The sequence below is a fragment of the Gobius niger genome (genome assembly GCF_951799975.1).
Source record: "Gobius niger genome assembly, chromosome: 19".
Classification (NCBI taxonomy): domain Eukaryota; kingdom Metazoa; phylum Chordata; class Actinopteri; order Gobiiformes; family Gobiidae; genus Gobius; species Gobius niger.
Window position 1 is genome coordinate 25,663,211 of NC_136870.1, and position 13,343 is coordinate 25,676,553.

At 41.7% G+C, this 13,343-nt stretch overlaps 1 protein-coding gene and 1 long non-coding RNA gene across 3 annotated transcripts in view; one reads left to right on the plus strand and one right to left on the minus strand.

Annotated features, from left to right (window-relative positions):
• The window catches only part of LOC306978670, a 183,149-nt gene that overhangs the window by 78,414 nt on the left and 91,392 nt on the right, over positions 1 to 13,343 (plus strand). The gene's annotated exons all lie outside the window — the stretch shown is intronic.
• ctbp2l (C-terminal binding protein 2, like) overlaps positions 1 to 13,343 on the minus strand; it is an 88,335-nt gene that overhangs the window by 11,031 nt on the left and 63,961 nt on the right. For both annotated transcript variants that reach the window (XM_079577217.1, XM_079577218.1), the window contains exons 3-6: positions 11,050 to 11,204; positions 4,154 to 4,298; positions 1,370 to 1,576; positions 228 to 442 (exon numbers count right to left, since the gene is read on the minus strand). In XM_079577217.1, coding sequence (XP_079433343.1) covers positions 228 to 442; positions 1,370 to 1,576; positions 4,154 to 4,298; positions 11,050 to 11,204 — 722 coding nt within the window. The remainder of the gene's footprint in view (positions 1 to 227; positions 443 to 1,369; positions 1,577 to 4,153; positions 4,299 to 11,049; positions 11,205 to 13,343) is intronic.

Below are 13,343 nucleotides of genomic sequence, written 5' to 3' on the forward strand. Positions count from 1 at the left end.
TTGATGGTGAAGTTGTGGATGAGGTGGTGGACGTACCTGCTTGATGGTGAAGTCGTGGATGAGGTGGACGTACCTGCTTGATGGTGAAGTCGTGGATGAGGTGGACGTACCTGCTTGATGGTGAAGTCGTGGATGAGGTGGACGTACCTGCTTGATGGTGAAGTCGTTGATGAGGAGGTGGACGTACCTGCTTGATGGTGAAGTCGTGGATGAGGAGGTGGACGTACCTGCTTGATGGTGAAGTCGTTGATGAGGTGGTGGTTGTGCTCGTTGAGGTTGCAGTGCAGGGACACACAGTCGCTCTGGTACAGCAGGTCCTGGAGGGTGTAGACGCGCTGCACGCCCAGCGAGCGCTCCAGCCCGTCCTGGAGGTACGGGTCGTAGAAAATCACGTTGAAGCCGAAGACCTTCGCTCGCACCGCCACCGCCTGCCCCGACCGGCCTGCAGGGGGCGACACAGGGTCAGGTTAAAACCAACCCGAGCGCCTCCTCCTCCTCCTCTACACCAAGGCCGTGGGAACCCAGGGGCGCTGAGGGCACTGCAGCACCCCCTGGTGGATAGTTTGTGAACTGCAGGCAATATTAACCCCTTAACTCCCACCTGAACCGAGCACATTTTCTCCAGCTTTACCCCCAGTCCAAAAGCTTCTGGAAAAAAGGTGTGAAAATAGCAACAAAACTGAGACGAAAACAAGGATGAAAATGTGAAAAAAGTGAGAAAAGTTTGACGAAAAATTGAGAAAAAATGGACGAAAAATGACAAGAATTTGACAAAAAACTGTGAATAATTTGACGAAAAAGTGACAAAAAATGTACAAAAAATGACCAAAAATTTGACAAAAAAGTGATAAAAAAATGTACAAAAAATGACAAAAATTTTACAAAAAAGTGAGAAAAATTTGACGAAAAATTGAGAAAAAATTGACAAAAAAGTGATAAGAATTTGACAAAAAACTGAACAATTTGACGAAAAAGTGACAAAAAATGTACAAAAAATGACCAAAAATTTGACAAATAAGTGAGAAAAATTTGACAAAAAAATGCGAATAATTTGACGAAAAAGTGACAAAAAAGTCACGAAAATTTGACAAAAATGAGACGACTGCCCAACAGAAAAAGTGATGAAAAAAAATCTGACGTGAGGAAAAAGATCCATTTAGTTTTGTAGGTCTTTCAAATGAGGTGTTACACTGGCCTACAGGATTTGGGTAAAGCTGAACTGGAGAAAATGCTCTCGGTTCAGGCGGGAGGTAAGAGGTTAATAAATAGGATTCACGCACAGAAAAAGTATTTTGGGGGTACATTTTGTCCCTCAGCGCCCACTAACTAAAACATCTTCCCACGGCTCTGCTCTTCACTCTCCTCTTACCAAACCCGATGAGCCCGAGCGTCTCCCCCCGGATTCGGGCCGCCCCGGACGCCACCTCCCGGATCTGCTCCACGCTCTGGACCCGCGTGCCCTCGCGGAGCGCCTGGTACAGCCACGTGTTCCTGCGGTACAGGTTCAGGATGTGGCAGACGGTGGAGTCGGCCGTCTCCTCCACGGCGGCCGACGGGATGTTGCAGACCGCGATGCCTGCGGGGAAACCGACCGTCAAGAACAGGACGACCACTTTTAACTCTGTAACTGTTTGACCAGATCACACCTTCTACAGCGCCAACGTCTGGACACAACTTTGGAACGGGAAGTAGCAGAGACTTGGGATCTTTTGTGCTGGAAACTAGAGATTTCAAGCTTTCTAACAAGTCCCCCACCGTCCTTCTACATCCTGCGTAACACTGCAGGGAATCATAACTCTATCATAGCTCTTAGGGAACATTCCTTGCACATTCCAAGGCTTCAGTTTTAATTTCTGGATATTTTGGAGCCGAGCCAGGACAGATTGAAGAAGCTTCCTTTACTTTCGTATCCGCCGCCATTGCCAAACTACAACCAGCAAATGCTTAACGTCACCTACAAGCCCCGCCTCCCGCGCTCGCTGAATGGTAAGTAGAAATTCAACCGTGGCCACTGAGATCAAGCCCAGACGAACGTGTAGGGAAATTAAAACTGACCGGAGTTTACGGACAGCTAAGGCCAGGCTAGCATCACCCAGATCTAAAAGCAACAAATGTGTCAAAAGAGCGACAAAAACACACGACTAAAGAACGTCAAAAACATGTAAAAAAAATAATAAAGGAACACGTCAAAAACAAGCCGGAAAAGCAACAATAAGACGACTAGAGATGAAAAAGCAACAAAAAAAAAACACGAAAGCCACAAAAGAGCGACAAAGAGGTGATGAAAATGTTTAGTTTAGTTTGTTGGTTTATTTGGTCGGGACAGTGCAAGTTAAAGGAACAGGCCACCGTTTTTACATACTGAGATATGCTCTTACCTTAGCTTTGTCTGATCTTCCCCCGTGCCTTCAGTCACGTAAACACAGCGCAGACGGCGTTAGCATTTAGCCTCTCCCTCTCTCCTCTATAGCTCCAAAACAGGTCAAGATAGAAGCTACCAAGCTCTTCCACGTTTTCCCTATTTAAATATGGTTACGTGAAGTGTTACACTACAAAGTAAACAATTAAACAATGTGGATTTTCTAAGCGGATAAAAGGGGGAACTATATTGTAAGGTGTAATAATACCAGGAGTAATTTGGCATCCGCACAGTAAAGTGAAGATTACCGCGCAGATTTCGAACTACTCCTGGTATTATTACGCCTTACAATATAGTCCCCCCTTTTATCCGTTTAGAAAATCCACATTGTGTAATTTTGTGTAATTATACTTTGTAGTGTAACACTTCACGTAACCATATTTAAATAGGGAAAACGTGGAAGAGCTTGGTAGCTTCTATCTTGACCTGTTTTGGAGCTATAGAGGAGAGAGGGAGAGGCTAAATGCTAACGCCGTCTGCGCTGTGTTTACGTGACTGAAGGCACGGGGGAAGATCAGACAGGTCCTAAAGAACTCGTCAAAGCTAAGGTAAGAACATATCTCAGTGTGTAAAAACGGTGGCCTATTCCTTTAATGAACAAGCCGATCCGGATTGTAGCCTTGGGCTAATTTCCATCCGTCGTCCCCCATGTGCACTCTCAAACACACTCTCATACATCCTGGTCTATTGTACATGTTTTTAGTGGTAGGGTAAACCGGAGTACCCGGAGGAAACCTACGCAGACACGGGGAGAACATGCAAACTCCACACAGAAAGGCCCCGTCCTTGGTAGGAAGCACGAGCACTAACCGCTGTGCCACCGTGCTGTATGTGAGGAAAAAAGTGGCCAAAACACGACAAAAAAACCTACAAAAAAAGGTCAAAAACACTTACAAAATGCCTAAAGTGGGATTCATCAATAAATCCCCTGCACATATCATGATGCCATCTTTTTCTAAAGCTATTAAATCAAATATTTTTTTGAAAAAGGAGATTGGGCTTCCAGGTGGAGCATATATATTGAATAAAGTTATTTGTTTTCCCTCTATTTTCCCCTTTACAAGAACAAATCTACCTCTAACTTTATTTGAAATTAATATAGCCACACCCCTTTTGTTTCCTGATCTGTGTGAAGAGAAAAAGGTATTACGAAAACCCATCTTTTTTAATTTTTCATGTTCCGTGTGGGACAAATGTGTCTCTTGCCAGAAAGCAATATTAACTTTCTCCCTTTTAACTTTTGCTATCATTTTACTCCGTTTTATGGGACTATTTAAGCCATTCACGTTTAATGACAAAAATTTAAAGTACTGAGACATTTTAAAAACACTTAAAAAATGCAATGAAAAAAAGCAGCAACAAAAAAGTCATGATCAGTTTTGGTGGAAAGGTCAACAGGCGAACGTGTCCAAATAATGATCAGACATTTCTTTCTTTAGAGATTTCTTTCCAAAACTGTGTCTCTCATTTGTTTTTGATGAGGAAACCAGGCGATAACCTGATTAGAATCTAATCACCAGCCTCACCACACGTTATTTATATCTTTGTTATTAAAGCTAATCCTCTGGGCGGTTTCTGTGATCCCTCGTTTCCACATTGTTCCTTTGTCCATCTGATTAAATCTGTGGTTCTCCAGAGACTTTTGCAACATCTTCCAGCGGCGTCATTGGCCCGCGGCTCCGCCCCCGCCCGCGGCCCCGCCCTCCCCGCCCGCGGCTCCGCCCCCCGACTCACCGAGCTCGCCGGCCGCCTTGATGTCGATGTTGTCGTAGCCGCTGCCGATGCGGATGACGATGCGCAGGGCCTTGAACTTCTCCAGGTCCTCCCGGGTCAGGGTGATGGTGTGGTACATCATGGCCCCGATCGCCTCGTTCAGAACCTGCAGATGCACACGGGTCATTTACAACCTGACGATCTGAAGGGAAGAGCTTAGCACAGATAAGATAAGTCTTTATTGACCTCACAATGGAGAAATTCACTTGTTAAATCAGCTCTCAAGAAACACACGTGCATCTTGACCTCCACTGGCTCCCGATCGGTCAACGCATCAAAGACAAAATCTGCCTGCTGATCAATGCATCCATGGACACGCCTCGGACGATCTCACTGAACCCCTCACCCCTCCGCCCATAACCAGAACACTCAACCTTCTCTCCGTCCCCAGAACAAAACTCCGGACAATTGGTGACAGAGCGTTCCAGGCGGCTGCTCCTAAACTGTGGCGTGCCCTAAACCACTAGACCTGAGGGCCCCACAGTCTCTGGAGACTTTTAGAAGAGGACTCAAGACTTTTCTGTTCCCTTTTTAACATTTTTAACTCCAACTCTGTGTGCTTTTATCAGTTTTTATTTGTGTTGTAGCACTTTGAGATTTCCATGTAAAGTGCTTTACAAATTAAAGGTATTATTATTATTATCTTAACACATTGAGGCCGCACTTTTTGGGGGATTTATCTGTAGAGCGCCAAAAATCCAGACCATTTTTCATGATATTTGTAGCACCACAGCGGATTCTATGTTATAGCTATGGACACAGGATGTAGCTCGTTTGAAAGGTGAGACTCTAAGCTCTCAGTAGGCGAAAACAGTTTAGTTCTACGTCTCTCGGTTCCTGAGAAATCTAAGCTAAACAGAGGCTAGTTTTGATCAAAATCACAGATTTTCTTTCTAGAAATGGAGATAATGAGTGTTTTATGAAACTCTCTCCTAACTCCTCTCTCCTCTCTGGACGGACACTAACGTTAAGGGAAGTACTGTATTTCTGCTTCAAGACTTTTTCAACGACCTCATTGTTGACATGTTTTGAAACACGCGTGTTCTCGATCTCTTTTTATGGCGTGTGCATTTAAACAGCCTGGTTCTGGATTGAAGATGTTTCTCATTCGTCCTTGGACCGATTTTAACCATTTAAAAACTCAGAGAAATGTTAAAATCTCAACTGTTTCGATCTTTCCATTTGTCAAAAAGTGTCGGGTTTACAGCTGAGGATCTGCTGGACGATGAAGCCATTTACTCACTGAGCGCACAATAAAACTCTCCTCTTTTCTGTCGACGCTGCAGCTGAACTTTCCAATCACGTTTCTGCCAATAACGCCATGTTTTATTTAAGTTTATGCAAATGTTTTAATCTGCTCCTTCCATAAAACAGACCGAGGCATCTGCAGATGTTACAGATTTGGTAATAAAGCAATCCAAGACGAGAGGTTTATTAAAGGGCTTGGGAGACGGAGCGGCTGTAATGAAGTCAGGATTTAAATGGGACGCTGGTGTTTGGATGGAGAGATCGTGGAGCAGATGTGGAGCAGGTGGAGGCGCTCGGGTGACGGTTGATGATGTTGTTAAGGGGAGACATGACAGGAAACTTTGGGGTCAGTTTTAACCTCTTAACTCCCACCTGAACGGATCCCATTTTATCCAGTTTGGCTTTACCTTCTTTGGAAAAAAGCACCAAAACAGCTACAAAATATGAAAAGAAATCAAGGATGTAAACGCAACAAAAAAGTGACAAAAAATCAACAAAAAAGTGACAAAAATTCAACAAAAAAGTGATAAAAATTCAACAAAAAATCAACAAAAATTCAACAAAAAATCAACAAAAAAATGACGAAAATTCAACAAAAAAGTGATAAAAATTCAACAAAAAAGTGACAAAAATTCAACAAAAAAGTGATAAAAATTCAACCAAAAAGTGACAAAAAATCAACAAAAATGTGACAAAAATTCAACAAAAAAGTGACAAAAATTCAACCAAAAAATGACAAAAATTCAACAAAAAAGTGACAAAAATTCTACAAAAAAGTGACAAAAATTCTACAAAAAGTGGCAAAAATTCAACAAAAATGTGATAAAAATTCAACAAAAATTCAACAAAAATGTGATAAAAATTCAACAAAAAAATGACAAAAATTCAACAAAAAAGTGATAAAAATTCAACCAAAAAGTGACAAAAATTCAACAAAAATGTGACAAAAATTCAACAAAAAAGTGACAAAAAATCAACAAAAATGTGACAAAAATGTGAGAAAAATTCAACAAAAATTCAACAAAAAAGTGACAAAATTCAACAAAAATGTGAGAAAAATTCAACAAAAATTCAACCAAAAAGTGACAAAAATTCAACAAAAATTCAACCAAAAAGTGACAAAAATTCTACAAAAAAGTGACAAAAATTCTACAAAAAGTGGCAAAAATTCAACAAAAATGTGATAAAAATTCAACAAAAAAATGACAAAAATTCAACAAAAAAGTGACAAAAATTCAACAAAAATGTGATAAAAAATCAACAAAAATGTGGCAAAAATTCAACAAAAATGTGATAAAAATTCAACAAAAAAATGTTGACAACACAGCAACAACGCGAGAAAAAAAGATCAGTTTTGTGGGTCTTATCTTTCAAATGAGGTGTTACACAGGCCTAAATAATAGCCAAAGAGGACAGAATGCATTTGGTTCAGGCGGGTGGTAAGAGGTTAACACCTTTCACCTGGAAACAATCTTCTCATCTACACTCGTGGCTAACGCTCTTTCCTCACGGCACGATTGTCCTGGATGAGGCTTGTTGTGTTTTCCCAGTGTCTCTGTATGTTTCCTCCAGGTGCTCCAGTTTCCCGCAGCAACAAAACAATCATAAATTATGCATAAAAGGCTAATCTGAGCGTGAGCCTGGAGCTCCTCCCCCCGGCCCGCAGAGCCTGAACACTGACATAAAGGAAGGTAAAGCAGAACCGCTGGCCCTCAAGATGATTTTGAGAAACATTATCACACAAATCAGAAAGAACTTTTAACAAAAGGTAGAAATACTGTCAATACACCCAATTAGGTCATATATGATACAACACTGGTATTTGAAAGAAGTGCACTGGAAAAAGAATAATCGTTTCAAGGAAGAAATGACATAAATACTTGAATTAAGAGATTAAATCCAAGGTTTGAGTAGATTTGGTCTGGTCTTAGACGAGATAAAAGCTCTAGAAGTCGTTATTCTCTTTTTTATTCTTGTTCCGTTGGCGCTGTAGCATTTGTATCTTGGATCTTGGTTCAAACCGACTCAAATTCAACATAGAAGAACTTTTATTTAAGCCATTTTAAGTCATTTATCTCATTTAACCTCTTAACTGAACCGAACGGATATTTTTCCTCACGTCATCAGATTTTTTTTTCCATCATTTTTTTGTTGGGTATTCAACTCATTTTTGTAACTTTTTTGTCATTTTTTTTGTCATTTTTGGTAACATTGTTGTAATTTTTTCGTCAATTTTTTTTCATCACATTTTCGTCACATTTTTTGTCATTTTTGGGTAATTTTTTCGTCAATTTTTAGTAATTTTTTTGTCAATTTTTATCACATTTTTGTAATTTTTTTGTCACATTTTGTCTAATTTTTTCGTCAATTTTTTGTCCATTTCTTGTGACATTTTTGCCACTTTTTCATCAATTTTTCGTCACTTTTTCATCAATGTTTTCTCACTTTTTTGTCACATTTCCATCATTGTTTTCGTCTCAGTTTTGTTGCTATTTTCACACCTTTTTTCCAGAAGCTTTTGGACTTGGGGTAAAGCCAAACTGAAGAAAATGTGCTCGGTTCAGGTGGGAGTTGAGGGGTAAAGATGTAGTGTCCAGTGTTGTGCTTTACTTTGGGCTAATAATCAGCGGCTTCGGCCCTCGGTTTTGTTTACAATAAAGAAAATCGGCCTCCATTAAGAAAACTTGCCGACCCCTGACCTACTGTATCTGCCGGTGTGACGGCTCATTTGAAAGCCAAGACCTTCTAGTTTCTAAAATGTGTGTGAGTGAAACACAGCTTAGCCCACATCACATTTGCCGTTCCTGAACCCGACCATAACCCCAATGCTGATGTGTGAGTGGTTGGTGGTGGTCGGGGGGACGTAGGGGAATGTAGGATACAATGCTGCTGCTGGACTGTGGAGTTGATAGACCCAGGGCTATAATCCGGTGTGGCTCGTTTACATGCATGAGACCCGTGTATGTTCATTAACATGCACTGTCCCGACCAAATAAACCAATAAATAAACTGTGGAATCTGCAATTGTTGCTAACGTTAGCTTAGCGGCCCACTCATTCCTATGGCGTAGCTTAGCCTAGCTGCTTCCATTTGTTTACATGTATCAGTTAGCATTAGCTCTGAAGCTGATTTTCTGTTATGAATTTTCAACAAAATGAAATGATTTGAAAGCCGAGTGTAGCTACACATTTACTCGTCTTCACACTGGACTCGTGAATATATGTGGAGGCATTTTAAAGGTGCATTTTAAACATTGTTTGGTCCTTTGAATGAATGCACTGTTCTGCCCTTTAATGCGACCGCAGTGACGTCATCTGTGTAGTTTATATTAGGGAGGCACCGATACCACTTTTTCTAAAACCGATACGAGTATTTTGATTTAAGTACTCGCCGATACCGAATACCGATACGAGTACAAGGCATTTTCTTCAACGTTCTTACTTTTTTCACAGCAGATTGGTTTGTAATTAGTTAATTTACTCATGTACATTTCCGTAAGTAAAGTAGGCGACACATTTAAGAGCAGTTATATTAGAATTGTGCTGATGCCATTTATTTATTTATTTTCATTCAATATAATTTTATATTTTTATGTCTCTGTCCATTATAGACAGAAAAGCCCATGTCCTAAAGCTCCTCAATGCCTGAGCTTTATTCATTTATGTGTTTTTATTGAACAATAGTATTGAGATGTTTCTTAAATGGTCTCTTTTCGTCTTTACTTCAGCTCCTGTAGATTTTCTCGTGTGTTTGTAGTAACTTAGCGAGAAGCTACAGCGTTTTCATTGTTCTGCTGCAGCTCATTTTCCCTCAATATAAACATGCTGTAAGTCTTTACTTTGGATTTTCTGAGGACTTTTTAGTCGCTGGGTTAGTTTTTCAGATGAATAAACCCCTGGGCATAAAACGGCGTCAGAATGGGCAAAACTGTTAGCCGCGAGTTAGCAACGTTAGCCTGTATGTTGTAAACACTGCAGACGCTGCAGCGCTAACAACATTAAGCTCTGGTTAAATCCAGCTCAGACTCTGGTTTAGAGAGCGCAGTCTGTAATAAAGTCAGCTCTATGTGGATTATTGTGTTTACACTAAACAATTCTCCAGTTTGTTGCTTCTTCTCTCCTCAGCTGAGAGCTGCGCCTCGTAGCTGCGCCTCGTAGCTGCGTCTCGTAGCTGCGCCTCGTAGCTGCGCTGGCCGCACGTCAAATGGTATCGGTTTCTGGTATCGGGACCTCATGAATGAATACGAGTATGAGTAAAATGTGGTATCGGCCCGATACCCGATACTGGCATCGGTATCGGTGCATCCCTAGTTTATATAGTAGGTTATATTAGTATAGTAAAAGCATTTGACTATGAAAAACACTGCTGAAAATCCCAAACATTTAATTAGAGAGAATAAATTAGAGCTTTTATAATAAGACCTTGACCAAATCAAATAAACTGATGCACTGTTGAGCGTTCTGCAGTGTAAATATGTTTACTTCAGTACATAGTGTATATTTAAAGAGGGTTATTTTTTGTCGTAGTCAGGGACGTGCACAGGTAGAGCCCAGGTGGTGCTCAAGCACCTGCCCCTTTGCCCTGTGCCCATTAAGTGCCCTTCTCAAGACCTGTTTTTATTTCTCTCCAATATTAAGTATTATTTCTTGTATATTTGCCCTACTGAGCCAACATGTGCTGAAAATACAGTTTTAATGTTCAGCAACTTCGAATCACGCTTCATTCCACCTCAGCCTCTCGAGCCGCGGCGGCGCTGACGCTCCTGATCACAGAAGGGCAGCTGTGTTGTCCCCGTGTTTCCTCCTTTTGAGAAGATGGTACAGCCCATCTCTGTGAAACACGGGAGTAAAGTAGACTGTAAATTCGCTAACTTTATGAACGAGCCAGCGCGACATGACTGGTTTATTAAGGGGAAAGGAAACGAGAGGAAACGAAAGGGCCGTCAGGGCGAGACCGTCAGCGCCGCCGCGCGTGTCGAGACCGTCCGGACAAAGTCAGCGGTAAGAAGTCAGTCACATTAGCGGTCCTGTTTGTCGCGTTATAAAATGTTCTGAAAATGAGCTGTAGGGCCTGGGCTGAGCGTAGACCAGGACCAGAGCAGAGTGAGCTGAGCTAAGGAGACAGAAGGGAGAGGAGAGAGAAGGTGAGGAGGTGCCTGGGTTCTGGACACTGTGCATCTGTGTGAGGTGCACAGGAACAGGATTATTGTTATTTAACATATTTTTGACATGGACAAAAATATCCATGTCATGATATTTGACAAACCAGATGTTTTAAGTGTAGGCTACAGTACCTTTGCATCATTTATTTGTGCTAAACTTAAGTGCAGTGCAGAGCCTTGTGATAGTCCTACATCGTCCTTTAAAGTCTATGTAAATTACTATTAGGTCCACATAATTGGACATTTTATGTTGCTGTGTCAATCAATCTGTTAGTGTCACTAATTACAGAAAAATCACTTTTTTTGTCTTTTTTTGGGGGGTGGGGGGGTTGTGCCCTTTTGTCTTGCTTGAGCACCTGCCCCTCAAAATGTCTGTGCACGCCACTGGTCGTAGTATTAAAATCGGTGTCGAGTTTCATCTTTAAACACAGGAGTGTAGTTTGCAAACCTTCTCGTGGATCTCCTGAGTGGACTGCGCGTCACAGAAGGCCACGGTCGCCAGGTCTTTGAGGATGGGCATCTCCACGGTGCAGTCCCGTCCGTCCAGCAGCGCCACCAGGGGGCGCGGGTGCATGGGGCCGTTCATGATCTGAGGGCGGATACCTGCGGGACACGGGGAGGTCAGTCAGGCTGGGAACGCCGTCGGAATCACAATAAAGTCACAGTAAAGGGAGCAGAAACGTCTCTCCTCCATCGATCCACCGCAGCAGCAGAACAAACCTTCAAAATCTGCAAAGTGTGGAGTCTTATGGAGTCTAAAGTGACTAAAGTGCAGATGTTAAAGAGTTTTAGCCGCTGCTGTCTCCCTGAAAGTAAATGACCATATTTGGATTTCAGGGTCATCAACGTGGATGCCAAACCTGTCAGTATTTGTGAATGAATAAGCTCAACATCGACCTGCCATGTCTCGCCTTAAAAATGCAGCTGAGATTTTCCTGAATAAAAAACTTGTTAAAACTAAATCTGGGCCAAGACACAAAAAAGAAAACCTGATGTTTATTTTGGAAAAGTGGGGCAGAGGAAGCAGGTGAAAGGAACACAGCGCCACAGGGTTTAATGGATGATCTGAAGTGGTGGAAGTTTCTCGTCCACAAAGGCCAGTTGTCCGGCTGCTCCACCAAAACTACGACTGGAAACACCAGACTATAAACCCAGGGAAGACGTGACGGCCTAAAGGTGCACGACCAGACCATTCACAAACACTGACAGGGCTCGGACTTAAAGCAGAACCACGGCTCACACGAAACTCAAAAGAAATAGCAGTGTTTAACAGAGCTGGACTGGCAGAAACAAATTGGCCCGGGACTTTTGGGTCAAGACCGGCCCTGTCATATTCAATGCCGAGGTGATGAGCAAAACAATAAGGCCTTGGAGCACATTTTCTCCAGTTTGGCTTTACCCCAGTCCAAAAGCTTCTGGAAAAAAGCTGTGAAAATAGCAACGAAACTGAGACGAAAACAATGATGGAAATGTGACAAAAAAGCGAGAAAACATTGACAAGAAATTGACAAAAAATTGTGGAAAAAATGACAAAAATGTGACAAAAATGTGATAAAAGTTTGACAAAAAAATGACAAAAATGTGACAAAAAATGACAAAAACATTTGACAAAAATGTGATTAAAAAAATTGAGAATGTGACAAAAAATGACAAAAAAATGACATGGTTCTGTGGGTCCTGGAGTTACAATAAACTATTTCCTCTTATATTCCCAATGTGAGGGGCATGAGTGTTATGTCCCAAAGGCCCACTGCTCATTATACCAGATTATCTGTGAACCATGACTCAAGAAAGCGCCACCAGAGGGGTATAAAAGGCCTCACATCCCTCTAGTGGAGGAGTTGTGTAATGTAATGTAATGATAGAGATTCTGGTTGTTCTTGCTGCTAATTGTGGGCCGGTGTTAAGGTATTACGGGCCTTATCTCGATCTGACCGGCCCAAAAGTACATCGGCCCATCGGGAAAACTCCTGAATCTCCCGATGGCCGGTCCAGCCCTGTTGTTTAACTAAAAAGCTCCACATTAGACGAGAAAAGAACAAATCAGCTGATTTCAGGTGTGGAAGTCGGGAAGTCGGTCGCCCGAGTTCCCACATGAGACGATCACTGGAGAATAAAACAGATGAACGGTGGTGGAGCGGAGGGAGCTGCTCGGGGGAAGAGGAAGGAGGAGGAGCTGACCAGTGCAGGACACCACGCTCTGAAACGGGGACAAACCCAGGAGGCGGAGCACTGTTTCCTCGACCTCCTGCTCAGGTCGACCCACAGCGGCTCAGGGACTAACACCTGAACACTTGAACTATGACAAATAAAGCACTTAATTACCTAACCCCTTAACTCCCACCTGAACCGAGCACATTTTCTCCAGTTTGGCTTTACCCCAGTCAAAAAGCTTCCGGAAAAAAGCTGTGAAAATAGCGACAAAACTGAGACGGAAACAATGATGAAAATGTGACAAAAAAGTGAGAAAACATTGACAAAAAAGTGACGAAAAATTGATGAAAAAGAGGCAAAAATGTCACAAGAAAATGACAAAAAATGGTGGAAAAATTGACAAAAATGTGACAAAAAAATGACAAAAATTTGATCAAAAATTGACAAAAAATGAAAAAAATGTGATCAAAAATTGACAAAAAATGGATAAAAAAATTGACAAAAAATTGATAAAAATGTGACAAAAAATGAAAAAAATGTGACAAAAAATGAAAAATAATGTGATAAAAAATGTGACAAAAAATGACA